Consider the following 27,096-nt stretch of genomic DNA (forward strand, 5'->3'; position numbering starts at 1 on the left):
GAATACAGAAAAGTACTAAAATTAGACTTTTGGCCTATGTTTACCTTTGTGAATATCAAAAAGAAGTAAACTTACACCAAAGTTAGTTGGCTGTGAGAGCCATTCGTTGATGTGTGATTCGGTAGAGATATTAATAGGAATTCAGTTTTGAGTGCATTCAGTTTAAAGGTGGTTATGAGTCGGCTACTGTTGAGTTTTTGTTGTTGACGATGTTGATGTCTTCGGTAGAGGCTTTTCTAAAGCAAATTTGAGTATCATCAGCATACATATGGTATTATATGTTTGAGATTTTTAGGATTTTGCTCAGGGCTTCCATGAACAGGTTAAGCAGAGTGGGGGAGAATGTAGAGCATCGGGAAATACCAATTGTGGCTAACGTCTGGTAGGAAAGAGCGTGGCTGATCAAGACTCTTTGATATCTCTTGTGTAGGAATGATGAGAACCACTTTAACATGATACCGGAGTGACCCCTCCTGCATTCTAGGAGGTTTATTCGGCTCTCATCTTTGACTATATTGAATCCAGCTGATACATCAAGCAGGATTGATAAGCAGGATTCATTCTGGTTGAGTAATCTCAGGGCATCGTTGATAATATGGACCAGGGCAGCTTCGGTACTGTGACCTGGCCTAAAATGAGATAGGCATTGGTCGGGGAGTTGGAATTGCTCAAAGTGATTGCAAAGGTCTCAATGCACACATTTGTCTAGGAGCATGGTTAGCTTGGTTAACTGTTAATGTGAAATGATCAGCTGAAATATATATACATATATATTATATATGAATATATGTACTACATGAATATGCTTCATATACATTAGTAAATCATTAAATCCAAACCCAAATTTGTGACATTGCGTCACCAATTTCAAGTATTGAACAGACATTAATACGCCTAATTAATCTTATAAAATAAATGTCCAGATTAGAATTTTTTCATAAATCACAGTTTTGCTCTTAGTCACACTAGTGTCTGTTGCATGTGTTCCGGTTAATATGTATTTACCACCTGCAAGAAATAGGTTACTGGTTGAGGGTGTGAAATCCTACTTAAGCAACAACCACAATTCTCTGTTAGGATGAAGGCACAAGGAACCCCAATTCACCCCGTGCTGAAGCCTATGATAGCTTGGCACAAGCAGTTGGACATAATTTAGAGGCAATGTGTGAAGTATTTATGCTTTACATCAAACAGTAACACACGAAAAATCCCACACCAACATACTGCAGAAAGGGCCAAGTCCAACATATATTAAATATTTTAAGACCACAACAACAGAAATACAATCAGTAGAACAGAAGATATGATATTTTAAAGATTTAATTGATAATAGCGCTAAAAATCACACAGTGCCAACTGTGGTTATCAGGTTGCACCAGACCGGGACAAAGTCACAAGTGCAGGCTAACTGCAATGAAGCATGGGCAGGCTATAGGGACCCAGTTAGACCTACTGAATATAAAACCTTAAAACCTGGTTGTGGAGCTACGCTGAGCCCCGAGTCAAGGATGAGTCACACAGCGACGGCTCCGAGGAGTAGCGTGGCTACAATCCGAGGTCCTGCACCATCATCAAGGATGCCATTGGTGCGCTGCTTGCGATTTAAAGTCCTGCCTCGAATACGTGTCACACTGTGAATGGTTCTGAAGAACATGCATGGGTTGAGATGCAGAGTACTGCATCATCATTGAACATACCTTCGACAAGGGCTTGCAATGCGAAGGCCTACGTCACGGCAGTGTCATGCAGAGGCGGTTCTGACAAGCCTGGGGGCTGTGATGCACTGTCCTGAGTTGGGGATGCACCACTCTGGTGCACACATATGGAGATTTGGAGGGCGATGCACTTTGTTGCATTGTTCTGCGTCGGTTCTGCTGGGATCAAAGGTGGACTGGCAGAGCACATTCAGTCCCACTTCCAGGGGTTCAGGACTTGGGTGGTCCCATTTGGGACAGCAGGACTCCCAGCTGGAAGAGTCTAGATCCTGAGTTCATGGTTGTTGGAGTCTGTTCTGTCCCTGAGGCTATGATCAGGAGGTCCTCTAACTAACCCTGGGAGTCAATCTGGTGATCCTGGGTTCAAAATGCAGGTCCATTCCTTTTCATCAGGCAGGAAGGCAGCAGAGCAACAGGGCAGCACATCAGTGCAGAAGAGTGGCAGCCCTTCTTGCAGCAAAGCAGCACAGCTGTCTTTTTTCTAAGTCTTCCACAGGTCCAGATGTGTAGTGAAGGGTTTGGTCTGAGGGTCCATTATTTATACCTAGTGCTCATTTTGAAGTAAAGGTTCTGGAGGTTTCCACCCCTTGAAGTGTCAGGCATCCCCATCCTCCCTGCCCTGGCCCCAACATGTTTGGGGGCATGAAAGACTAGTACACAAACCTTTCTGAGTGTGTTCAGTCAGGGCCTTTGTGATGTGCAAGTGTGGTAGGTGCCTGCTCCTCCCCTTTGTTAAGTCAGAGTGACCAATCCTGCCAAAACATATCTTCCTTTTGTCTCACTGTGCAATACACAAGGGCCGACTTAGTCATGGGACCCCGGGACAGGCTGCATGCATCAAATAGTTAGGACAAGAAAATGCCAACTTTCTAAAAGTGACCTAAAAATGACTTCACCATTGGAGAAGTCTTTTAATGACAATTCTTTAGACACCAAAGATGACCTGTCAACCGGATGTATGACGTTACAACGCATACTTTTACAAGGCATACCTTTACAATGCATTTTTTACAACGCAACATCCATTACAACGCATTCCATTATAACGCATGCCAGTACAACACATTTTTTTAAAATACCTTTACAATGCATTCCATTACAACGCATACTACCTTTACAACGCATACCAGTACAACGCATACCATTACATTGCGTCTTTGGTAAGTATTGGATAGTGTAGGGGTAAAAATTTACATTCTAACTCCAAGGGGGTGCAACAGTAGGGTAAGTGTTAAATAGTGTAGGGGTAAAAATTACTATTCTAACTCCAAGGGGGTGCAAAAGTAGGGTAAGTGTTAAATAGTGTAGGGGTAAAAATTACTATTCTAACTCCAGGGGGTGCAACAGTAGGGTAAGTGTTGGATAGTGTAAGGGTACTATGCGTTGTGATGGTATGTGTTGCAATGGTATGCGTTGTAATGACTGCGTTGTAATGACATGCGTTGTAGTGGTATGCGTTGTAGTGTCATGCGTTGTAATGGTTGCGTTGTAATGGCATGCGATGTAATGGATGTTGCATTGTAAAAGTTTTGTTGTAATGGTAGTGCGTTGTAAAAGTTGCGTTGTAATGGTTGTTTCCCCTGTCAACCTGTCTATATGCTCCTTCCTGAAAATGATCATTTATTAAAAGAATAAGGAAACCCAATTACTCTCCTAAGGAAGAAGTTGGCCTTGCAGTAGTGAGACGCTCTTAAATTTATTTTTCACTACCAGGATATGTACAACTTACAGCCTAAAAGTACATGTCTAGCTTTTTAAATGCAGCGTACTGTGCCTTTTTTAAAATGTTTTAAAAAGTGAGGTTTTGGGCAAGGTAAAAGGTCTATATGGTAGATAGAATTGCACAAACAGACAGCAATGGCATGCCTGGGCCATGTTTTACAGGGATTCTTAAGATATTGATATAAGTGGGTGACACAATCAGTGCTGCAGGCCTACTAGTAGCATTTAGTTTACAGGCCCTAAGTACATGGGGTACCACTTTACCAGGGACTTTCTACTAAATTAAATGTGCCAATTAGGTACAGGCCTATTCTACCATATTTATGACGGAGAGCACAATCACTTCAGCACTGATTACCAGTGGTAAAAGGCACAAAGACCAACAAAATGAGATCAGCAAAACTGGCAGGAGTGAAGGCAAATGGTTTGGGGCAAGACCACACTAAGGCTGTCGGGTCAAACACGTCTTACAGAGGGAATGACTAGAATGCTAATCAATTTGATTAAAAGGATGGCTGATAAGTGAGCCATTCTAAACTATGCTTGATACAACCTATGTGAGTAAATTGGTTGCTTGACAAATGTGTCTAGATCATTTGCCTTAAACAATAAATCATACTCATGCAAAAAAAATCCTGCTAATTGCAAAACTAAACATAATAATAGCTACATAAAAGCACACACAGATCTATCTACACACAATGTATTTTGGATTTCCTTTTCAAACATGTGAACAGTCGAAATCTTTTTCAGTCTACAATAAAGGAGAAATTACAAGATTATTCTTCCAGTCTGATTGCTTTCAGTGGAGATCTTGGATAGATACACTATCCTTTCTGGATTTTTTAAAGATAGTTTTCAGCAACTCGTATTCAGACATAGCTGGTACCTTGGAGTTTGCATGACCCAGTCTAGACCTATGCTAGCCCCAACTGACTGGACCTGTCATTCATCATATCCATTTGATGCTTGCAATCATCATGACTGCTCATTCTTCTTTTGACTCTGATGAGTTTTCTAATTGGTAAATTATGTTTTAAACTGTTTTATGAAAATCAGTACGCCACCTATAAATGTGGTTCGCGTTCTCCCACCTTTTATCTCAATTTTTACATCAAAAAATCTTATTTGATTATGATCAATATGGCTGTAAATATGATCCTGGGGAGAACATTTTGTAAAACAAACTATGTTGTAAAGAATTTTGGTTTATTGTGGAAGATTTCTGTTACACCTGGCTGGGGAAGGATTCCCCCAACACGCTAGAACAGTAAATCATGGAGTAAATTGAAAATAAGCAAAGGTATGTAAGATATAGGATTTTGGTGTTTCATTAGCTTTCCTATTGACTTTAACACAAGTTCACTCATTCCTCATTAGTCAACTAACAGAAGAAAATTGTAACAGTCATTTGTAAGAGAATAACAGTTTTTGTGTCATTACCTAATTTCTTTAACAACGTTAAGCCCTACAAAAGAAAACATTTGCCAGTTTTCCTGTGAATCAGTAGTTTTTTGCATTCAAAATCTAATGCTTGTTTTCAGCATGTAAATGAAAGGGCTGACAATCTGATGTTCTCAGGAAATTACTACACCTCTTCCTTATTTGAGCCTCACACATCTCCCTCATAACTGTCCACCATTCACTTGGAAGGGGTTAGAATCTCCACTCCCACTATAGATGCTACAAATGCTACAGATGCAAAGCAATCTTGCTGATTCTATGTATAAGTGGCAGGCAACTCATCCTTGACATAACCAGGCTCATACAACCCAGGAGATTCTCTTTCATTTTCATGTGTCTATGTCTATGTACTGGTTCTTGTTGAGCACATACATCACCCTAGGGTCTCATAGTGTTTTGCCGAGCCTCAGGAACAGACAAGAAAGATGACTGGAAAGAGAAAATAGATTTAAAATAGCCAAGTCCTGAAGGACCTATGGAACTTCTTGTGGTCAATCTCAGTACGAGGGTAAGGTGGCAGGGAGTTCCAGAGAGTGGGAGCTAGTTTAGAAAATGATCTACTGCCGTACTTGACTGTACAAACCTACGGGATTGTTAATAGATGTTTATTAGCAGAATGAAGAGTTCTTGTTGGCTGATACATTTTCAGTTTATATCGCTCATTTCAGATGTTACATTATGTGAAGAACAGCAGCATAATAAACTCTGCTGGAGAGAAGGTCTTCTTCGATGCCAATGGAGACTCACCACCATTGCATGATCTGCTCTACTGGCACATGACTTCCAATGACACCAGCCAGTTTGTGAAAGTGGGCACCTACAATGCCAATCACCCACCTGGCTATAAACTTGCCATCAATGACAGTGCCATCTACTGGGGAGCAAAATACACTCAGGTGAGACTTAGAAGCTACCACCAGTAATACAATCAAATTTAAAGTTGTGAATTTATGTTAATGTCACTTGAATTGCTTTTAAAATGCCTTCAATAAAAAGATGAACAGAGCAAGTCAAAACGTTTATGACGTTTATTTCTCTATTTTTATATTTATTTAGTTATTTATCTGTACTTTGTTTTCAGTACAGAAAACTTCACTTGAGGAGTTTTGAAGCAAGTGTAAAACGTTCAGTAACTTCACAGAGTTGCCAGAAAACGAAAATATTTTCCCCAGTGAAAATATTACACAGAATGATGACCATATTAGATGAGTAGGTTTCACACTGTTTATAGATGAATCAGTAAAGTAGTATAAGGAAGGTCTGTTACACATTTACATGGACAAGTCGAAAAAGAAGAGATCATGCAATGTTCAAATTCTGCATTTAGGGCCACATGCATCAAAGTAAGTAATTGCGAATCCTAAATAGTGAATATTAAGGAATCACTATTAGGGAGTCGCAATTATCTAGGCATGTAGGTTTCACAAAACAAAATTGCAATTCCTACATATTCCTTAAGAGGGAATCGCAAATTGCGATTCACTATTAAAGAATGCCTTCCCTTTCATTCCTATAGGAATGAATGGAAGGCATTTGCAATTTGCGAGTACCAAATAGGTATTTACAAATTGCAAATGCGATTGAAAGGGTGAGAGGAGGCAAAAGGCCACCCTGATGCACCTCAAAAACAGGTAATTTTGCACATGTGGCGCAATTTTTTCATGCTTCTTGCATTGCAGTTAGAAAATTGCAAATTGCGATTTCTGAAATGCATTTGCAAAATAAGTATTCGCAAAAATTGCAACTTCCTATTTCGCAATTTTATTTGGGCTTGATGCATCTCAAATGGCAAAATACCATTTGCGACCAGTATTTTGCTTGATGCATGTGGCCCTTAATGCCTACAGCTAGGGTTCTACAGATCATGCACACTTTACATGAACCTTAAAATGGCGCATGCCATTATGTTATAAAGCTTTGCTGATCGTATTGTTGAGAATAAGTAACGTATCGGACCAATTTAAAGAGCTATGGGCCATATTTACAAGCCCTTTCACCACAGCAACATCACTTTTAGTGACTTTCCTGTGGCGATATGGGCTTCACCTTATTTACAAGGCAGTGTGAAGCCACTTAAGGTGGCCTAATACTGCCTTGTAAATAAGGCCCCCTTTCACTTTATACTTAACGTGAATGGGGAGGACAATGGGTGTTGCTGTGGGCGATCTGCCCTAAAACCCATTGATTTTGATGCTGCCCCCTATTTACAACGGTGGCGTAAATATGGGGTAGAGCCAAAATTAAGACCAGGGAAAACCTGGCATACTGAGGAGAAATGTTTACTTTCGCCTCCTTTTTGTTGTTTTTTTATGTGTGCTGCATTGTGCAGCACACATGGAAACAGCAAAACGCCAATGATTGTTTATGTGCAGGTAGGAGTCCATTCCTCCACATAAACAATCATTTAAAAAAAATTGTTTTGCAACTTCTATGTGTGCTGCATAGAAGTTATGTGCTTCTATGTGCACTCATAGAAGTTACAAAACACCATTTAATGATTGTTTATGAGCAGGAAGGGACACCTGCCTGCACACAAACAATCACTCTACTCAACGCAGGCACCGTTGCGCTATGGTGCAAGGGGCCTGCGCTGGCTATAGGCAGCTAAACTTAGCACCAGCACGGTGGGAAACGCAGGGCTGCAACATATTCTTATAAATATGGTGCAGCCCTGTTTTTCTAAAGTGACGGAGCGTGTAGTTAGCCTTCTGGCCTTAACGACACGCTTCGCCACTTTCCCTGGAAATATTCCCCTATTTGTGCACCAAATCTGGAGTTATGTGATCAAATAGCTTGTTTCAGAGTGTATATTTCAATTTTGCATTACGAAAGCATGAATTTACACTCACCACGTGATTTAAACACTTATTATCACTGTCATTGTGGTTCAGTATTACGTGTGCACAGATCTGTTCAAGGTGTCCTAGTAAAGGTTTTTCAGAACCAAGATGCCTTGCAAAGCAGGTCAATGTACACACATGTTCAATACAAACAATTGTAAAGCACAATGCCACACATATCTTGTCATATATTTGCTCCTGTCAAGTGGCAGAAATAGATCTGTTTAATGATAACAATGGATCAGGAACAAATTACAAATTTGGTGGACTATTAGAGGATTACGGGGCATATTAATAAGGGGGTTTATCTCCGCTTTTTTGGCTTTTCTTCATGAGGAATATTTTCGCTGTGATGAAAAAATTATTTCAAACGTATTAAAGTCATTAGCATACGTAAATGTTCACCTATTACATTTATATGTGCAAAAATGTATTCAGTTAGGAGGAAAACACAACTTGCTATTTTTAGGAAACTACAACGGTTGCAAAGTTCGCAGAGTGCTCCTGGAATGCTGTCGCTATGTTTCGGAGTTGTGAATTCCTGTATCTCTCATGATCATGTTGTTGTTATGCCCTACTTGTTTCCCTCCCATTTGTTCCTGATTATTTGCAAAGCGCCCTGATGCCATCTTGGGTCATTTTGCGCTATATAAAGCACTCTATATAGATACAATTAATACTCTTCCCTTGGAAGGCATTCCTTAGGTGTTGGATGGGTGTTTCCACGCAACTCCCATGGTTTTTGATGGATTCCCGAATTTAGCAGAACTGGTTGACCTGGGAATGTGCCAGAAATATATACCTTCTCAGGTGAGGCATAACAAGAAGAAATACCTTTATTTCTCACCGTTGCTGCCTCTTTCTATAAGTGCTGCATTCTGAATCCATGGTGCAATGGTGCCTGCATTGGTGCTAGGCTGCCAAAAGCGTGCCAGCACGGAGAAAAAGGCAGGTATGTGCCATACAGCCTTAAATATGGCACATTCTTGCCCTTTCCCTGTCACGTTGTGCAGCGGAGTGAGACGACTTGCTGAGCTGTGTTGCACTGCGTGAGATTCCTGTAAATAGGACCTTAGTTTTAACCCCATTGTCAAGTGTTTGCCCGTAATATTTTATTGGGGTATGCATTATTATTTTTTTCTTTCAAGCATGTGATTGGCTATTTATGAATATAGTATACTCTCCAGCAATATACCAAGCAAACAAACAAAATGTATGACGAATACGAAAATAGACAAAGATTTGTGAGTTCTTGATGTAAACGTGACAAGAGAGGGTAAAATAAGTGATATTGGGGGCCTCAGGGGTTGGATGTACATGGAAAAGAGAAGTCAACATAGTGTTGCATTGTTGAATGACAGGAGTGAATAGCCCAGATTAGAAGCCGAAGAAATAAGACAAAAGCAGGGACAGGAAAGAAACAAAATATCCAATAAATTAAATAACGCTTCTACAAGAAGGGGATGGACAGAACTGGACCTTGCTGCTTAAGTGAGTAAAAGAGATGAAGATTTATAGACGGATGAGAGATGTTCATCATAATGCCTAAGGGCAATTTACTCTTCATCGGTATGGAAGAAGGCTGCTCTTAGACAGCTTCATGTGCCACCTGATTAACTCGCGCTGATGACGGAACCGCTCCCTCATCAGCCACGGTAGCGCTGTGCTAGTGATGGAGCGGTTTCATCGTGGGCCGCTCGACGCGTCTGCGCGGCGCATTTTATTGAGCAGGCGGGGCCATGACGGAACCGCCCCGTCATGAGCACAGCTCACCCGGGGCTGGTGACGGAGCGGTTCCAACAGCAGCATGGGCACGCCGCACGGCCCCCGCCCCCTTAGCGCTGCGGGGGAAATAGCCGCCGCAGCAAAGGGATTAACACTTCAATGCTAATCCAACATTTCTGGAGTTTTATACTTCCTTGACACCTTCCCTATTCACTGCTTATTTCATCAGTCTCTCTATCATATAACTGCACAGGCCAATACAGGGGGACTACACACAAGGTATTTCATTGTCCTGTGCCTTCCTTAATGCATTACCTGTTGAAACTGCTAGCTGCCTCCTGACAGGCTCTTCAAGCTCTCTCACCATGAGGCTCTGCTACCCTCCTTTACTTACAGCAAGCATGAAATCTCTAAACCCATCCATTGGCTGCTTGCAAACTCCCCCATCCATTCAGTGGTGAAATTGTACACAAAATAGGTGCCGGGCTCCCTTCAGGAGGTAGCTTTCACCAGCCCATTTCTCCTATTAGCGCCGCCTAAAACAGAACCAACTACTAAACATAAAGGTGGGGAGAGGATGTGGCCTACTGGCTAGAACTGCCGACTTCAGCATTAGGGATCCAGGTTTGAGTCTCAGCACGGGCTCAACATCCTGTGATTCTGGCCAAATCTCCTAATATCCTGTGCCTCCCTTAAATTAATGCGTCCTCAACTGGTGCTCATAAAAAGCGCCAGTGTTGATGATTAAGTGCTGGTGTTGAGCACGGGAAACCACAGGCTCAAATTAAGCACTGTGTCTGCTTAACCAGCACTTGCCCCTACTTTGTACGCACAGACGCGGTCGGTAGGGGAGTACCTGCTGGGGCGGTGATGTGGGGAAGGGGAGGGGCAGGGTGGGGGGTAGTAATCTATGGATAATGGAGGTTTGCAGGTAAGTAAACATTTAAATAAATAAAACGAATTTCGCTGTGTGCACGGCATTCCCAAATGCAATGCAGTGCGCATAACGAAATTTGTTTGATTTATTTAAATGTTTACTTACCTGTAAACCTCCATTATCCATAGATTACTACCCCTCACCCTGTCCCTCCCCCTCCCCACGTCACCGCCCCGGCAGGTACTCCCCCATCGACCGCTGCTGTGTACTCATTCCCAAGCCTGCTTACATCATTCCAAAAGGCCATATCCTTACACATTTAATTTTTTCTTGCTCATTTTTGTATTGTACGCCCAGGAATGTAAAGTGTTTCATATACTCTACATAAAGCACTTCAACAACATCTTGGATTAAGTCTGGGCTGTACAAAAATCTAAATATTGAATTAAAGTGTTCTTAGAAGTATTTTCTTTGTGGTTGGCCCGGTATCTACAGGACAGCAGCAATTCTGTTGCATGCTGAGGACGTTTGTCAAATCCCTCTTAATGGTCGCGGCCACCGAAAACACTCAAAAGGTCGCTCAAATACAGGAATGGGCACTGCTTCCTGATTTTTGGACGATATTATGGTAACATTTTGCCTTTTCCAGAAAGAAGATGCTCAGCCTTCTGGGCTTCTCAGGGATGTCTTATTTCCAGGCCCTGAACTCTCATCTCCATGCATGCTGCTCACTTCAGACTTAGACAAGACACTGTACTCCAATGATTGTTGTCAAATATATTGACTTAGAAGGAGGTATCACATTAATCAAGTGCTGCAAGCACAAAGGGGCTTGTTTATGAGAGCCCTGTGTCATTTTTGCACCATGTAAAGTGGTACATTCATGATGTAGATTTGACCCCTCCCCTGCTGATGACGGAACCGCTCCGTCATCAGCCGCGGTGGCGCTGTGCTGATGACGGAGCGGTTTCGTCATAGCCCGCCCGATGCGCCTGCTCGGAGCGAATTCCGCGCCTGCGCTGGGCGTTCTATTGAGCGGGCGGGGCCATGATGGAACCCCTCTGTCATAAGCACAGCGCAACCGACGCTGGTGACGGAGCGGTTCCGTCACCAGCATGCGCCCGCCGCTCTTCCGCCCCGCCCCCTTAGCACTGCGGCGGAATAGCCGCCGCAGTGAAGGGGTTAAGAAGCCTGCAAAGCCAGCCTACGTGTCTTTGAGTGGCCTCATAAATCATGTGTAAGGCGATGCTGCGCAAATCGCGGCATCATTTTAATCTGCGCCTCGGAAGCGTTCTATAGGTGTTGCAGTGGGTTTTCCATGCAACACTCATGGAATTTGATGCTGACCTAGATTTACAAAGTGACGTAAATCTTAGGAAGCATCAAAATCCGTAAGCCTCCTAAGGTGTGGCATAATAAGGACAATACATTTATTTCTCCTCTTTCCATGTGTGCTGCACATATTTAAAGTAAACAACAGAACATCTGACAATAGCAAACAAAAAGCAACATAAGAACGCATTTAAAGCATAACAGGCCACCTAGAAATAAAACTGAGCACAATAATGCAGCACTAAAACGCAGAAGCATCAAAAACGACAGAATGCATCAAGCACACAATAAAAACACACATTAAATATGCTCATATGTTCTTGTCACACATTACTTCCCTCAGAATCCTGTTTCCAAAATACAGCGATGAAAGGTGTTTGCATCAAGCATCATTTAACTTACCACCAAATCGGCCCAGTCAAGAATATTTTGGGATCCAGCCCCAGGACATTGAAGAACACTTCTCACAAAATAATGGGTGTTTGGAGAAACAAACTGTGCTCCTCTTCCTCAGGAGCCTTGCATGTTTACCCCACTCCCCAGGGCCTTCTCTCGGGATAGCCCGTCTTAAAGGGCCAGCTCATCTTTTATCAGTTTTCATTCCAATGCCAAAACTGTGCCCCATCACACGGTAAGGTTGGAGGGGTGGACTGAGGGTGAGCAATGAGCACTGTCAGAAATGTCTGTTCACTTTAAACACATACGTACATTACCACAAGTTGCTCCCTTTTGACCACTATAAAAAATCGGCAATTAAGGAGGGCTGAATGGCTCTGCCCCTCATCTCACTGTAAAATGAGGCCCCCTTCTTATCTTAGATGTACCAAGAGTGATGGCACCATTGTTGTAGCACAGTACTATATCAGAAAGAAAATTACAAGAAAGGAACCACCTGTGTCTTTAAGAGACAGAGTGCATAAGTCAAGATAGAAAATTGCTTTTAATTTCAGTACAGTACCCACAATAGCATTAAGTAATTGTAGATAAAGTAATGGTAACACGTTTTATTTCAAAACCTTTCAGGGGATGTGCTTTTTAGAGAATAAATTAAAAGAAGGGGAGCAAAAACTGGCAACATTCTTTTCCACAGGACTTGGTGGAGATGATGTGACAGCAGGAATGAGAGATCAAGGAGATTACGTTCAGTGTTGTTTTGTGACAGTAAAAATGTATTTTTTAACTTGTCATTATAGAACAAACACAAACATTCATCTTTGCTGCCACAAAACTGCACTGGTCACCAAGAAAAGAAACAGAGCAAACAAAAATCATTGAAAGGCTGTGATATTCGGTGTTAAATTGCATGTTGTTGAACATTAGTACCACCTTGGCAGTTTATATATTTAATAAGCAAATGAAATAGCAGAGCTATGTTGATCTGAGTCCATTGATGTACTTGTTTGTACATCCTAAAATACAGGGCATGTGTTCATTGGGCGATATAGTTAAAAACCCAAGTAGTCATCAGAACACGAAATGTTGAGGTGGATGGTATTTTTTAGCAAACATTATCTTAATTACAATCACAATTGTTTGACAGAAACTACAGATATGTTGATGTTGGTGCTTCATAGATGATTTCAGCTGACACGTGTTTCGTCCTTACTTGGGAGTTCTTAAAAGCCGATCAAATGATACATAGACAAAGGAAAACATTAATAAAATCAATTCTTTTTTTCAATTAATTAAAAGTAGGTGTTTCTATCAACATATAGGAAGATTTTTAGATCTTTCGATCTTTTTGGCCACATTTTATTTATATCACAATTGAAAATCCTTTTTTGGTGGTGTATTGCACATTGCTTCCACCTGTACATTAGGTTTAATTTATTATTATTATTTATTTTAATGTTCACTGGTTGTTTAGGAGGTCACGTGGTGACAAATATGATGCAAAAATCACGTCTGCTAATTGGTTGTAAACTAGTTTTCACCTACTAATAATTAATTGAAACATCTTTTTAAATTCATGTTTTCCTTTTTCTATGTATCGGTTGAACACCCTTGAAAAAGTCTTGAGTAGGGACGAAGCACAGGCTAAAGCCATCTTTTATGCATCAACACCAACATATCTGTAGTTACTGTCCAACAATTGTGATTGTAATTAAGATATTGATTGCTTTTTTGTGATACCAAGATTAAGTAAAAAATGCCATCCACCTGAACATTTGGAATTCTGAATTACTTCATAGGTTTTTGACTATATTGTACAACAAATAAATGATTTATACATTAGGGTGTATACACAGGTACATCAATGTCTTACATACGATAGGAGTGCTCTTCTATTTTTTTTGTTTGTTCGTGCCTGGGCTGGGAATTTTGTTTCTCTGGTCCAGCTATAGATATTGTGGCAACAAGGTGTGATGTAGTGTTTAGAGCAATGCTGTAGGTTTATCGTTTACTGCTCTAAGGATAGGGATGTGTGACTGATGAATCACTGTTGCTTTCCTGTAATAAGACATGTATTTATTAAGGTTTGGCAATAAATTCCACTTCGCTTGCAGAGTAGGCAGAGTTTTGGCCAAATACAGCCAACCGCATCATGGCAATTTCTTTTATTGTGTGAGATTCACCAACAGTAAGTTGGAGAGTACGAGCAAGATTTGGCATCCTCTTGCGAAATTTCAGTCACTAGGAGAGCACCCGGTGAGATCTTTTCAATGTGGGGGGTCGCAGCAGTTCACCACCATTCGTGGTCAGAAAGCTGCACTCAAGTAGAAAATCCACCAGAGCGGCAGCAAAATCAACTTCAGAAGCTGCGCCCACTGGTGCACTGTGTGCTGACATTTGTGCTAATTTTTCAGTGCAGAACGAGCTCCCGGTGCTGAGTCACAACGCGAGCCGACCGAAGTCCCCATTTCTGCTCATTCGTGGAATTCCATGCAGCTTTGCGAGTTCCACCCAGGCATAGTACATCTGCGGTATACCCCAAGGATCATCCCTGAGCCCGACGCTGTTCAACATCCACATGACACCCCTCGCCCACGTCACCCGACAGCACGACCTCAACATCATCTCCTATGCTGACGACACCCAGCTGACCATCTCCCTCAACAAAGACCTTTACACCGCCAAAACCAACCTCCACGAAGGAATGAAGGCCGTCGCCGAATGAATGAGGAACAGCTGGCTGAAGCTGAACTCGGACAAGACAGAGGTCCTCATCCTCGGCTCCACCCCTTCAGCCGGGGATGACTCCTGGTGGCCGACAACCCTAGGAACAGCCCCGACACCCACCGACCACGCAGGCAACCTGGGGGTCATCCATGACTCCACTCTCTCCATGACTAAGCAGGTCAACGCCGTCTCCTCATCCTGATTCAACACCCTCCGCATGCTCCCCAGGATCTTCAAGTGGATTCCCACTGAGTATAGAAGAACAGTAACCCAGGCCCTCGTCACCAGCAGGCTGGACTACGGAAACGCCCTCTACGCAGGAACGTCGGCCAAGCACCTGAACGATTGCAACGCATCCAGAACACCTCGGCATGTCTGATCCTCGACATCCCCTGCTGCAGCCACATCTCACTCCACCTGAGAGACCTGCACTGGCTCCCCATCAACAAGAGGATGACCTTCAAACTCCTCATCCACGCACACAAAGCTCTCCACAAGACAGGTCTAGCATACCTCAACAGACGACTCAACTTCAACTCCCCACCCGCCATCTCCGCTCTTCCAGCCTCGCCCTCGCCACTGTCCCCCGCATCCGAAGAACGACCACCGGCGTCAGATCCTTCACCCACCTCGCCGCCCAGACCTGGAACACCCTCCCCACCAACCTACGCCAGACCCAAGACCTACCGGCCTTTAGGAGATTCCTCAAGTCCTGGCTCTTCGATCACTAGTAGCACCCTCCCTCACAGCGCATTGAGACCCTCATGGGTATGTAGTGCGCTTTACAAAAATCATGATTAATTGATTGATTGATACACAAGACAACCTTGTGCAAAAATGTCATGAAAGGAAAAACCTGGAACAGCAAAAAACAGGCCAAACATCTATCAGTATTTTACTTTAAGTTTATTTTGTAGAGCGCTTGCATGTTTGGCTTTTTGGCACCATGGAGTATCAAAACCAACGTAGCAATATTGAGACTTAAAAGGGCAGGATGATTCTTGGCTGAGTGGAGAGGGTTTTGAACTTTTGCAAAATCTTGAAATACACAAATCTGTGAAACATGTCAAAGGATCAGAACTCCATGTGATGACTGGAGTAACAAAAAATACTGTGGAGGTTATTTAGAGTTTTTTGGTAGCTGGACATCTGCAAAATATTGGTAGAAGTTTCATCCACCCCATTAAGAGAGCATTGGAGTCAATAGCACTTTAAATCTGGTGGGTGGAACCTCTGCCACTTTTTGTGGCAGTCCGGCTCTACGAAACTCATTTGGAATTGCAGGGAGGCAAGATGACACAAACTTTTTGAATTATTATTATTGATATGGCTATAATGCAAGAATATATACAAATGAACTTTGTAATCAGCCACACGGACAAGCATCAAGACAAACTCATTGAGGCTGAATTCACTCAGTACCCAGAAAAAGTCTAACACCTAGAACACAACAACCAGGCATGAAGCTATACACATTTGCAAACAGGACCAGCACTTAATTTGAGCTGGTGGTTTCAGTGGTTGCAGGTGTGGCTACTGGCACTCATTCTTCGGAACTGGCACTAATTTTTGCTCATCACACTTTGATCCAGACCAAGAAATTAAAAAACACAAAAAGGGAAAGCAAGAGAATAGAATGATGAAAAACACAAAGAGTAAGACACTAACTATTCCTTGTAAATCTGGGGCAGTTTCAAAAAGCAATGGGTGTTGTGTGGGTAGGGTCGCAGGAACCCCCATTGCACGATCCTTTAATGCTGAAAACTGCGTCAAAGGGTACAATATGTACAAGTGACTTAGAGCTGCCTTGTAAATATGGCATTGTAAAAAGTGACAGTCCGATAGCACAATGCCCTTGTAAATATGCCCTCCTCCTTCTTGGAAGTCTGCTCCTCTGACATTCTATAGCACTGGCTATGAGCTTGTAACCGGATTTGCATCTGACACTGATTCGTATTCCAATTAAACCCTGCACGAGAAAGCCACAGTACCAAACAGGACAAAATGCTACACCTCCATCTGAGTATTCCAAATCCAGGACCGGAATGTAAGAGAACATTGCATGCAGCTTGACACTATGTGCAGCTCAAGGTTGGCTTGTGTTTACAGCTGTGACTTACACATACAACATGCTTCAAATACCTACCTCTAGCATGAGTACTCTTCTGGTTGTCCGATGAAAGATGAAAGGCTGGCTCAGCCCTGCTAGCATTCACTGGTTTGCCATTCAGGATATAATTTACTCTCCATTGAACATTTCACCCATCCTACTTGCTAGCCTGCATGAAACTAAATTCCAGATACATATATGACTCTTTCCTTCTTTACATTTTGAGTGTCTGCTACAGACAGTATTAGCTGTCTGCATGCAGACTTGTTACAAATTGTTCCAATGCAAAATATATAGAGAAGGATTGGGACTGCTCCCTGCTAGTGATTGGATAGTTTTTTTTGTCTATCTCAGTTGTCTGCAATTGAGCCAATGGCTTTCCTTCCTATTCTAGTATTTGCCTTCCTCAGGGGCACTTCGGTCTCATGGTGGTCTGAATGGATGAGTTGTACCCCTACACTACAAACTTGAGTAGAGTCTTTTTAATTTTACTTGTAGTACTTCCTGGAGTGCTTACTCGCCCACCCCTATTTCCTCTTCCTCCTTCCGTTCTTTTCACCCCCCACTGATGCCTCCGTCCTGTTCCCACCCTGAGTAAATTTTAAACATTTTATTTCCTTTTTTTAGTGTTGTGTACACTAGTTTTTTACTGTTGGTATATATTAATCTACTGTGTGAATATGGCTGTCTTCCATGCTAGAATGGTACATTAATGATATATGCCATGCCTGACAACGCATGCGCACATGCGTTATGAGGCACATATGCAGCTCAGAAGCCATCTTAGAATTGGTTTACTTTCATAGAAAACTCATAGCAAGATTGCTGACTGGGTGTATATTCATCTTGATGCCTGATTCCACATTTGATTGGCAAAAAGCATAGGAACATCCAATAGACAGGTTTATAGCTGAGACCCATTTGCTTTGCCAATACTGGTTTCTATATTGTCAGTGGGGGTTTCTACCAGAAAGCAGATGGTATGGAGGATTTTGTAAACACAATTAAATTAATTCCTGGCAGTTACACTGAATCATGTAGTGCTTGTTGTGCCATATTTTTTCACAAATTATGATACCAATGCAAAGCCTCAATACTTCTTTCCTCATCTGTTTTCCAGGTCCCTTTATCAGTCTGTAGTAAAAGCTGTGCTCCAGGATACAGAAAATCATCGATAGAAGGACGTCCTCATTGCTGTTTCTCCTGTGTGCCCTGTCCTGATGGAAGCATCACCAACCAAACAGGTGGGATCAGCTACTTTTCCACATTAAGATAATAAAGAATTGGAGTGGCATATGAGAGCCATTCGTACACAAACTAGGGTGCTCAACAACAGAATCCCCCGGGATCTATAATGGAATAGGCTAGGATTTTCAGAGTAGCCAAAGGAGGTACATAATTGTAGAGCAGTCTTTATAAATCAGCAGGCGTTAGCCAACACCCCTCTTTGGGCAATCCCTGTGTCTCGCAGTTGAATTTTATTTTTCAGTGAGGTCACCTCTGATCTCTAATCCTCATAAATGTAGGGGATTCATACAATAGCGTGGTATAGAGAAGTGTTCTGGGCCCGTATTATACATTGTGCCCTGTGGGCTCTAGGGGCGCGTGTGCCCGCTTTGAGCGGCACCAGGGCATAACGGTATCACAAAGGGGCCAAAGACACCTGTGCATCCCCATCTGTAATATAGAGAGTGCTGGTGCACATGTTGCACGAGTGCAATCATGAGAGGTTGTTCCCTCATTTGTATGGGAGTGCGGCTCCAAGCAAATGAGAGAATCACTTTGTTATATCACCGACATGGACGCAGCAGGAAATATGACTTTAAGGGGTCAACTGAAAGTGCAGCTCAAAAAGGTGATGCATTTTCAGTGCTCCTCCTAAAGGCAACCCCCTTTGTAGGCGGGGAGGAAACTGAGTCCCATGGACCCTTCAGACATCCCCCTGCAGGCGGGTGCAGTTACTGACTGCACCCACCTGCAAGGTGATCTCTAATCCCTCTTAAAAGTGCGGCAGGCTGCCACCAGCACAGTGAAACACGGAGCAGCTTCAAGCTCTGCTTCATATTTCACTAGAATGTGCAGCGCGACTTCGCAGCTGCCCCCAGGCAGCACATTCATTCTAATATGTCTCACTTTCCTTGTTTATATTCGGTGAAAACAAGAAAAGTGTCCGTGTCCGTAATACGTCCCCAAATGTTTTCTTCTGAAATTGCCCTTAGCTGAAGCCATCTCTCTGCTTTGACCCTCAAAGACAACTGTTACATTAATTTCTGCACCAATAGGCCTGCACCTGCTATAAAGGCTCCTGTGAATTTACAGGCTCGTTTCCTCTTCAGCATGCAAGGTTCTGCCTGATTGCCATGGACCCTATGCATAGCATAGAAATACAGCTAGAGAATGTCCACATTTTTAAATAGCATGTTATCAAACAGTCATTTACTCCTTTTACTCTTTCAGCTCTAAAACAAAACCCATGTGCAAAGTGTTTTAGCATTAAGTCTTACTTACACAACCTCTGACAAGCTTGGAAAACCATTTACCCGAAGACCAGACTTACCTTTCTTTCTCGGTTCAAAGTAACTCATTTGTCTTACTGGATACTAACAGGTCATTCTTTACTACTTAGTTCCTTGATACCCTGTCGGGTTATTATCCATGCTTTGCAAGTCCACATAACATAATAAAAACATAACATACATTAACATAATATAACATTCTTTCTCCTTCGTCGAAAGAAGCCACTCTTCCTCCTGGAAATCAGTAGAACAATTTCTGTCCATTAAATGAGGACATCTCATTAAACCTGCTTTTTAACGTTTCCATTTTTCATAACTACTTCTTATTTTATCCAAGCTGTGTGTCACCAGCTGCCTTGCATCTCAGGCAGTCAATCCTAATCCTAACATCATTTAAAAATTGCTAGAACATGAGGCCTCATATATTTCAGTCTTGCCCACAGGTTTATGCTTTCTCTTTGTCCAAGATAAGCTGAAAGGTAGTCATTCCTCTCATCACAATATATTTACCTTCTCTTCACCATAATCCATTATTTTATTCAAAAGGAAAAGTTTACTATTGGAAGGCAAAAATCATTGTGATTCCAAATGTTTCAGTATAACATTTCACTTAGATAGCTCTTTTGAATCTTTAACTCCCAATTGTTTATTTACAAATCTTAGGGGCCGATTCACAGAACTAACTTAAGACAAAATCCTAAACTTACTACTTTTGGTATTCCCAGAAGTTAGGATTTTGTCTTAAGTTTGTCTTAGGACAAACTTAAGACAGACTTAAGACAGAATTAGGGTGTACCAAAACTCACCTTAGTATCCAAAATCCTCTACCAGACTAGCAATCAGTGTCTCATTGGTTCTTCCATACCCCCAATGATTAGATAACCCAGAACATGAACTTAGAATACCTCAGGTAACGTGGAACACACAAACACTCTTTCGTTATACTATCATACCAGTCCAAAACGAGAAGTAAATGAAGACACGTGCAAGTTGGAAATATTTATTTCTAGTGCCGTGTTCTCAAGCGCAGTATCTTAGCTAATACAAGCAAACATATTATAAGCATCAAGGTTATCAGCATAGTTACTTTTCCATAAAATACAAAGGGAGAAAGCATGTTGAAGATGCTAAAGGGAAGAAGGCAAAATTACACCTCAATCTTACCCTCCCTTGCTAGCATATTATATTCTATCTACAGAAGGTCTCTCTGGGTTTACAATGACGGCTCCATACCTCTGGTCCTAGTAGAAAGGTATCACATCATGTTCTACACCAGCTCTCTGCATGCGAATGTTCTCCAACTGTGTGTGCATGCTTTGCGCGGTGCATTATTAAACGCACCAAAATCAGAGGTGGCCACAGCTGCATATGTGTTATGTCTAGGACGTGCGCTGATCAGACCAAACAACAGCCACTGTGTTGAAATAACCTTGAGGGCCTCTGCACTCACTGTTCAGACATAGCTTACCAAGCAAAGCTGACACAATAGAAAAACATATTCTCGTGTGAAGCAAAATATTCTGCTAGACTCTAAACATTTATAATATTATGTGCCGTGTGCAAAAGCAGCAGAAAGGAAAAATGGCGTTTAAACTTCTAATAAGCTGATGCTAACTTAACACAGGGTAAAGGCAAAGCCCATCTCCATGACAAATTAGGATGGAAAAGTAACTTCTGGATATTCTTGACAATGGTTCTCAAAATGTTGCCTACTCAAAGCATTCACTACATATGAGGCTTTGGTAATTCTTGATATAATATCCTGGTTGAATTCACACAGGCAAATATTAGTGATGCAACTAAAAGTTGCACTGTAAGCTTTGGTTGTAGTAGTGGTGGCAGTAGTGGTGTCTGAGTAACATGGAGCATGGGGTATATAAACAGTGAAATTGATTTTATGTGATACATTATGGTCTTTTAATATATCAATCTATGGGGTAGGAAGGAACAACAATGTATAGAGACATGGCAGCTGTACTCTTTGTAAGGTTTAATGCTAGAGTTTGAAATGTCAACCAAACTCCTAAAGCAGTGGCTGCCATAAAGAAGAATTATTAAAGTATTTTAGAACTGGAAAATGTGTAAGGGGAAACAACTTTTACTACGCAACATTTACAACGCAATATTTTACCAAGTGTGTCATTAAAATGCAAGTCGTTTCAAAGACTTACACTAGGGGGCGTTCAACACCAGGAAATATGTTGGATTTTAAATCCAACACCTTCCCTTCTGTTGCGCAAACTGGAGTAGTATTAGTACATACCCCTTGTTTCCCTTTGATATGCTCCCATCCTATGCCCTTTGTATACCACCCCCTCAATCATGTAAAGCTCTCTGATACCCTCACGGGTCTGGTTCGCGCTCTATAAAACCTTAAAGTAATAATAATAATAATAATAATAATAATAATAATAATTCCTAAGGCGAGCAGGCCCCTTAAGCAAGTCGTTGAAACAACTTGCTTTGTAATGACACGTGTGGTAACAACGCAGTTGTTGTAATGACCGCATTGTAAAGTACCACGTTGTAAAAAAACACGCGTTGAAACATGCTATATTCATGTGTAAGGTTTACAATAAATGTATTTCATAATATTGTGTTTCTTTATTGTGGTATTTACAATAAGAACATAATGCCATGGCATGTATAGATCTATGGAAGTATACATTTACTGTTGTAACCTGCACATCTTCTTATCTTGATTAATTCATCATACACAGCACCTTGAACAGGATGTATTTGAAAGGTGTTTAAAAACCACTAGGTAGGTATATTACCTTTAGGAATGTGTGCTACAGAGAATATTTTCAAATCTTTGCTGTTATCTACACTACTTTTGGAAATGTGTTCCAGTTTTCCTGATTCAGATCAACTGTTCTTTTTCCCCAGATTCCATTAACTGTGTGAAATGTCCGGATGACCACTGGTCAAATAAGGAAAAAGACAGTTGCATACCAAAGGAAATCGAATTCCTGTCGTATGGAGAACCATTAGGATTCATCTTTTCTTTGCTCTCCTTATTTCTCTTCTTTAATGCCACTGCTATCTTTTGTATTTTCATTAGATATCGGCGCACCCCAGTGGTGCGGGCCAACAACCTCCAGCTCAGTTACATTCTTCTTGTTGCCCTCATGTTGTGCTTTCTCTGCGCTTTAGTTTTCATTGGCCAACCAAGGAGAGCAAGCTGCATGTTTCGGCAGGTGTTATTCGGCATATCCTTCTCACTTGCGGTTTCTTGTGTATTGGCCAAAACAATCACAGTGGTGATTGCCTTTAGGGCCACCCAGCCACACAGCAACTTAAGAAGATGGATTGGCTCCAAGACATCCTACTCCATTGTGCTGACGTGCTCATGTACAGAATTGGCAATTGGCATGATCTGGCTGCTTACTTCACCTCCATTCCCAGACTTAAATAACAATGTCACCTACTGGAAGATTGGAGCTGAATGCAATGAGGGTTCCATCTTCATGTTCTATTGCATGTTGGCCTACTTGGCCTGCTTAGCATGCATAAGTTTTGGGGTTGCTTTTATGTCTCGAAATTTGCCAGACAGCTTCAATGAAGCCAAGTTCATCACCTTCAGCATGATTGTATTTGTCAGTGTCTGGCTCTCTTTCATCCCAGCCTATCTCAGCACAAAAGGAAAATACATGGTAGCGGTAGAGATTTTTGCAATTTTGTCTTCTGGAGCTGGCCTGCTCTATTGTATCTTTGCCCCCAAGGTGTACATCATATTCCTGAGACCAGAGATGAACACAAGAGAATTTTTAGCTCGAAAATCAACAATGATGACCAGAACAATCTTGCTTACATGAAGAAGATATTTAACAACAAGAGGTGGTGATGGACAGAGTCTCTGAATTAAGCAGAATACTCTCACACAGTCAAGAGATCAGGGCTAGATCCACCACCGTTTTTTAGCTCACTGCACCATCCCAGCTCAGAACCTGGCTATATGCAAATTAGTCTGTTACTGTCCCAGTGCATGATGGGAACAGGGCAAACCAAACTACCAAGCCAATTCTTACACTGGGAAGGAAACAAGCTTCCGGGGACCGGTTTCTGGCATTTCAGCCGTCGTCGGCCCGGCTTGCTTGAATCCTGATGGTGCAATGAGCAAGGGACTCACATCTGAGTATACCCTTCCACGCTTAGGGTGGACAAAATATTTAACAACAAGGGGTGGTGATGGACAGAGTATCTGAATTAAGCAGAATACTCTCACCCAGTCAAGAGATCAGGGCTAGATCCACCACCGTTTTTTTAGCTCACTGCACCATCCCAGCTCAGAACCTGGCTATATGCAAATTAGTCTGTTCCTGTCCCAGTGCATGATGGGAACAGGGCAAACCAAACTACCAAGCCAATTCTTACACTGGGAAGGAAACAAGCTTCCGGGGACCGGTTTCTGGCATTTCAGCCGTCGTCGGCCCGGCTTGCTTGAATCCTGATGGTGCAATGAGCAAGGGACTCACATCTGAGTATACCCTTCCACGCTTAGGGTGGACAAAATATTTAACAACAAGGGGTGGTGATGGACAGAGTATCTGAATTAAGCAGAATACTCTCACCCAGTCAAGAGATCAGGGCTAGAGCCACCACCGTTTTTTTAGCTCACTGCACCATCCCAGCTCAGAACCTGGCTATATGCAAATTAGTCTGTTCCTGTCCCAGTGCATGATGGGAACAGGGCAAACCAAACTACCAAGCCAATTCTTACACTGGGAAGGAAACAAGCTTCCGGGGACCGGTTTCTGGCATTTCAGCCGTCATCGGCCCGGCTTGCTTGAATCCTGATGGTGCAATGAGCAAGGGACTCACATCTGAGTATACCCTTCCACGCTTAGGGTGGACAAAATACTTAACAACAAGGGGTGGTGATGGACAGAGTCTCTGAATTAAGCAGAATACTCTCACCCAGTCAAGAGATCAGGGCTAGATCCACCACCGTTTTTTAGCTCACTGCACCGTCCCAGCTCAGAACCTGGCTATATGCAAATTAGTCTGTTCCTGTCCCAGTGCATGATGGGAACAGGGCAAACCAAACTACCAAGCCAATTCTTACACTGGGAAGGAAAAAAGCTTCCGGGGACCGGTTTCTGGCATTTCAGCCGTCGTTGGCCCGGCTTGCTTGAATCCTGATGGTGCAATGAGCAAGGGACTCACATCTGAGTATACCCTTCCACGCTTAGGGTGGACAAAATATTTAACAACAAGGGGTGGTGATGGACAGAGTCTCTGAATTAAGCAGAATACTCTCACCCAGTCAAGAGATCAGGGCTAGATCCACCACTGTTTTTTAGCTCACTGCACCATCCCAACTCAGAACCTGGCTATATGCAAATTAATCTGTTCCTGTCCCAGTGCATGATGGGAACAGGGCAAACCAAACTACCAAGCCAATTCTTACACTGGGAAGGAAACGACGGCTGAAATGCCAGAAACCGGTCCCCGGTAGCTTGTCTCCTTTCTGGTGAAGAATTGGCTTGGTAGTTTGGTCTGCCCTGTTCCCATGATGCACTGGGCCAGGGACAGACTAATTTGCATATAGCCAGGTTCTGAGCTGGGATGGTGCAGTGAGCTAAATACCGGTGATGGATCAAGCCCTGATCTTTGGACTGGGTAAGAGTGGTCTGCTTAATTCAGACACTCTGTTCATCACCACCCCCTTTTCTGAATCGTTTTTGGCCACTATAGGTGTGGCAGGGTATACTCAGACATGAGTCCCTTGCTCGCTGCACCATCAGGATTCAAGCAAGCCGGGCCGACGACGGCTGAAATGCCAGAAACCGGTCCCCGGTAGCTTGTCTCCTTTCTGGTGAAGAATTGGCTTGGTAGTTTGGTCTGCCCTGTTCCCATGATGCACTGGGCCAGGGACAGACTAATTTGCATATAGCCAGGTTCTGAGCTGGGATGGTGCAGTGAGCTAAATAACGGTGATGGATCAAGCCCTGATCTTTGGACTGGGTAAGAGTGGTCTGCTTAATTCAGACACTCTGTTCATCACCACCCCCTTTTCTGAATCGTACATGAAGAAGAGTCAAGACCTGACAGATTGCTTTGGGTTTATTTTAAAATAGGGGGCAATAAGATCAAGAGGCCACTCAATCTGTATTTTCTCCACCTGTTTGTTTCTTACTCTCCTTCTACAATACTGGGCAGACTCTGTCCCTTTTTAAAATCGAGTCAAATTTGTAACACATTTCTTGTATATCTTTGTAACAATTAATGCCACCTATGGAAGGGTAAATATGTGGGGTGAATTCTGTCCCAAAACAATCTGATAAGCAATCTTCTGAGTATGTCTAGTAATGTTGTTTTCTTACCAAAATCAATTCTTGCTCAAAGTGGTATTTTCTATTTGACTGAGCTTCTGACCTTCTTAAGATATTTTTGGCATTCAACATTAGCATTAACACTGTTTTGATTTTATATTTACGATCTTCTTTGGCTTAATACATTTCAAACTAATCTGGGTCATGATGTTCTGCACAGAGCACTATTAATATTATCTTTAAACAGTATGTATATAGGAATGTTATTATGTATGTACATATGTGAGTGTGTGTCACTGATGTTTTCATATACTGCTTTTATACCCAAAGACTACTTGGTGCAATAGCAAAACGAACTGAGAGTTGCAGGAGATGGCTTAAATACCTAAACCCAAATATTGAGAACGAAAACACATTCGAATGTCTCATCAAAATACCTAGCATTCACATTCACAAATGCATTTGTTTATCTATCTGATAGGTGTGCAAGCACCATAATTTAAATGTGCAAATTTATGGAGCAAGTAACAAAATGTGAATTTGCACCTGTAAATGATCCATTTTCATGTAAGCTCAGATCATAGATAGTTGCTAAATTGCTCCCTCACATTGAAGAAGAAAATAGTTATGAGGAAAGGCAGTACCCTAAAAGTTGGTTGGAATTTAGAGGGAGGGGAAACTTAATTGGAAATACATTATTTCTGTGGAGAAACAAAAAAGGTTAAAGTATTCAATGCAATGCACTGATTTATTAATTGTCTTTACACTTTAGGAAATCAAATCATGGTACATTATTTAAATAATCATTGCTGAGCCATGCAAGAACTCCTGGGAATTTCATAAGTTCACTGCATCCTAGGAATACCCCTGGAATTCTTTGTGAATTCCAAGAAGTTGGAAATTTGTTCCATCTGTAGTACTTAGCCTACAGGAGAAAAGTTCTGTCTTTCTTCCTAAATGTAAGCTCCACAATGGAAGACCAAGGGCAAAGAAGGACCATCCATCCTATCAATTGTTTCTTAAGTGTTCAATTCAAGCTACAATATGCTCACCTTGGAGAATAGATTATTTTTTTTAATAAAGCACCAGCGTGTACTGTGGAAATCGAGGAAATGAACGAACCTTTGTAGACTTTGAAAGCAAAACATAATAATTGGATTTAATTAACAACTAATGAAAGCGATGTGATTAACTACTTAAAAAAAGAGTACCCAAAATGTAACAATATAATCAGTCTTTAACGAGGCCTGAACATATTTTGGAAACCACATAAAGAGTAATTTTCTATAATACTACAGTAAAGCATGCAACACCGTCCCTGCTTAATGTAATGCATTAAAAATAGAAAGATTGGGATCCACTTCCAACAAGACATGGTTATTATCTTAACCCAATGC

General features: G+C 42.0%; 1 protein-coding gene across 1 annotated transcript in view; it reads left to right on the forward strand.

The window, feature by feature from the left end:
- LOC147684521 (extracellular calcium-sensing receptor-like) overlaps positions 1-23,239 on the forward strand; it is a 109,366-nt gene extending 86,127 nt beyond the window's left edge. The window contains exons 7-9 of the mRNA XM_086939682.1: positions 5,570-5,797; positions 18,026-18,149; positions 22,311-23,239. Of these exons, the coding sequence (XP_086795808.1) occupies positions 5,570-5,797; positions 18,026-18,149; positions 22,311-23,239 (1,281 nt within the window). The remainder of the gene's footprint in view (positions 1-5,569; positions 5,798-18,025; positions 18,150-22,310) is intronic.
- The last annotated feature ends 3,857 nt before the right edge of the window (positions 23,240-27,096 follow it).

Source organism: Lissotriton vulgaris, chromosome 10, assembly GCF_964263255.1.
Source record: "Lissotriton vulgaris chromosome 10, aLisVul1.2, whole genome shotgun sequence".
Lineage (NCBI taxonomy): Eukaryota > Metazoa > Chordata > Amphibia > Caudata > Salamandridae > Lissotriton > Lissotriton vulgaris.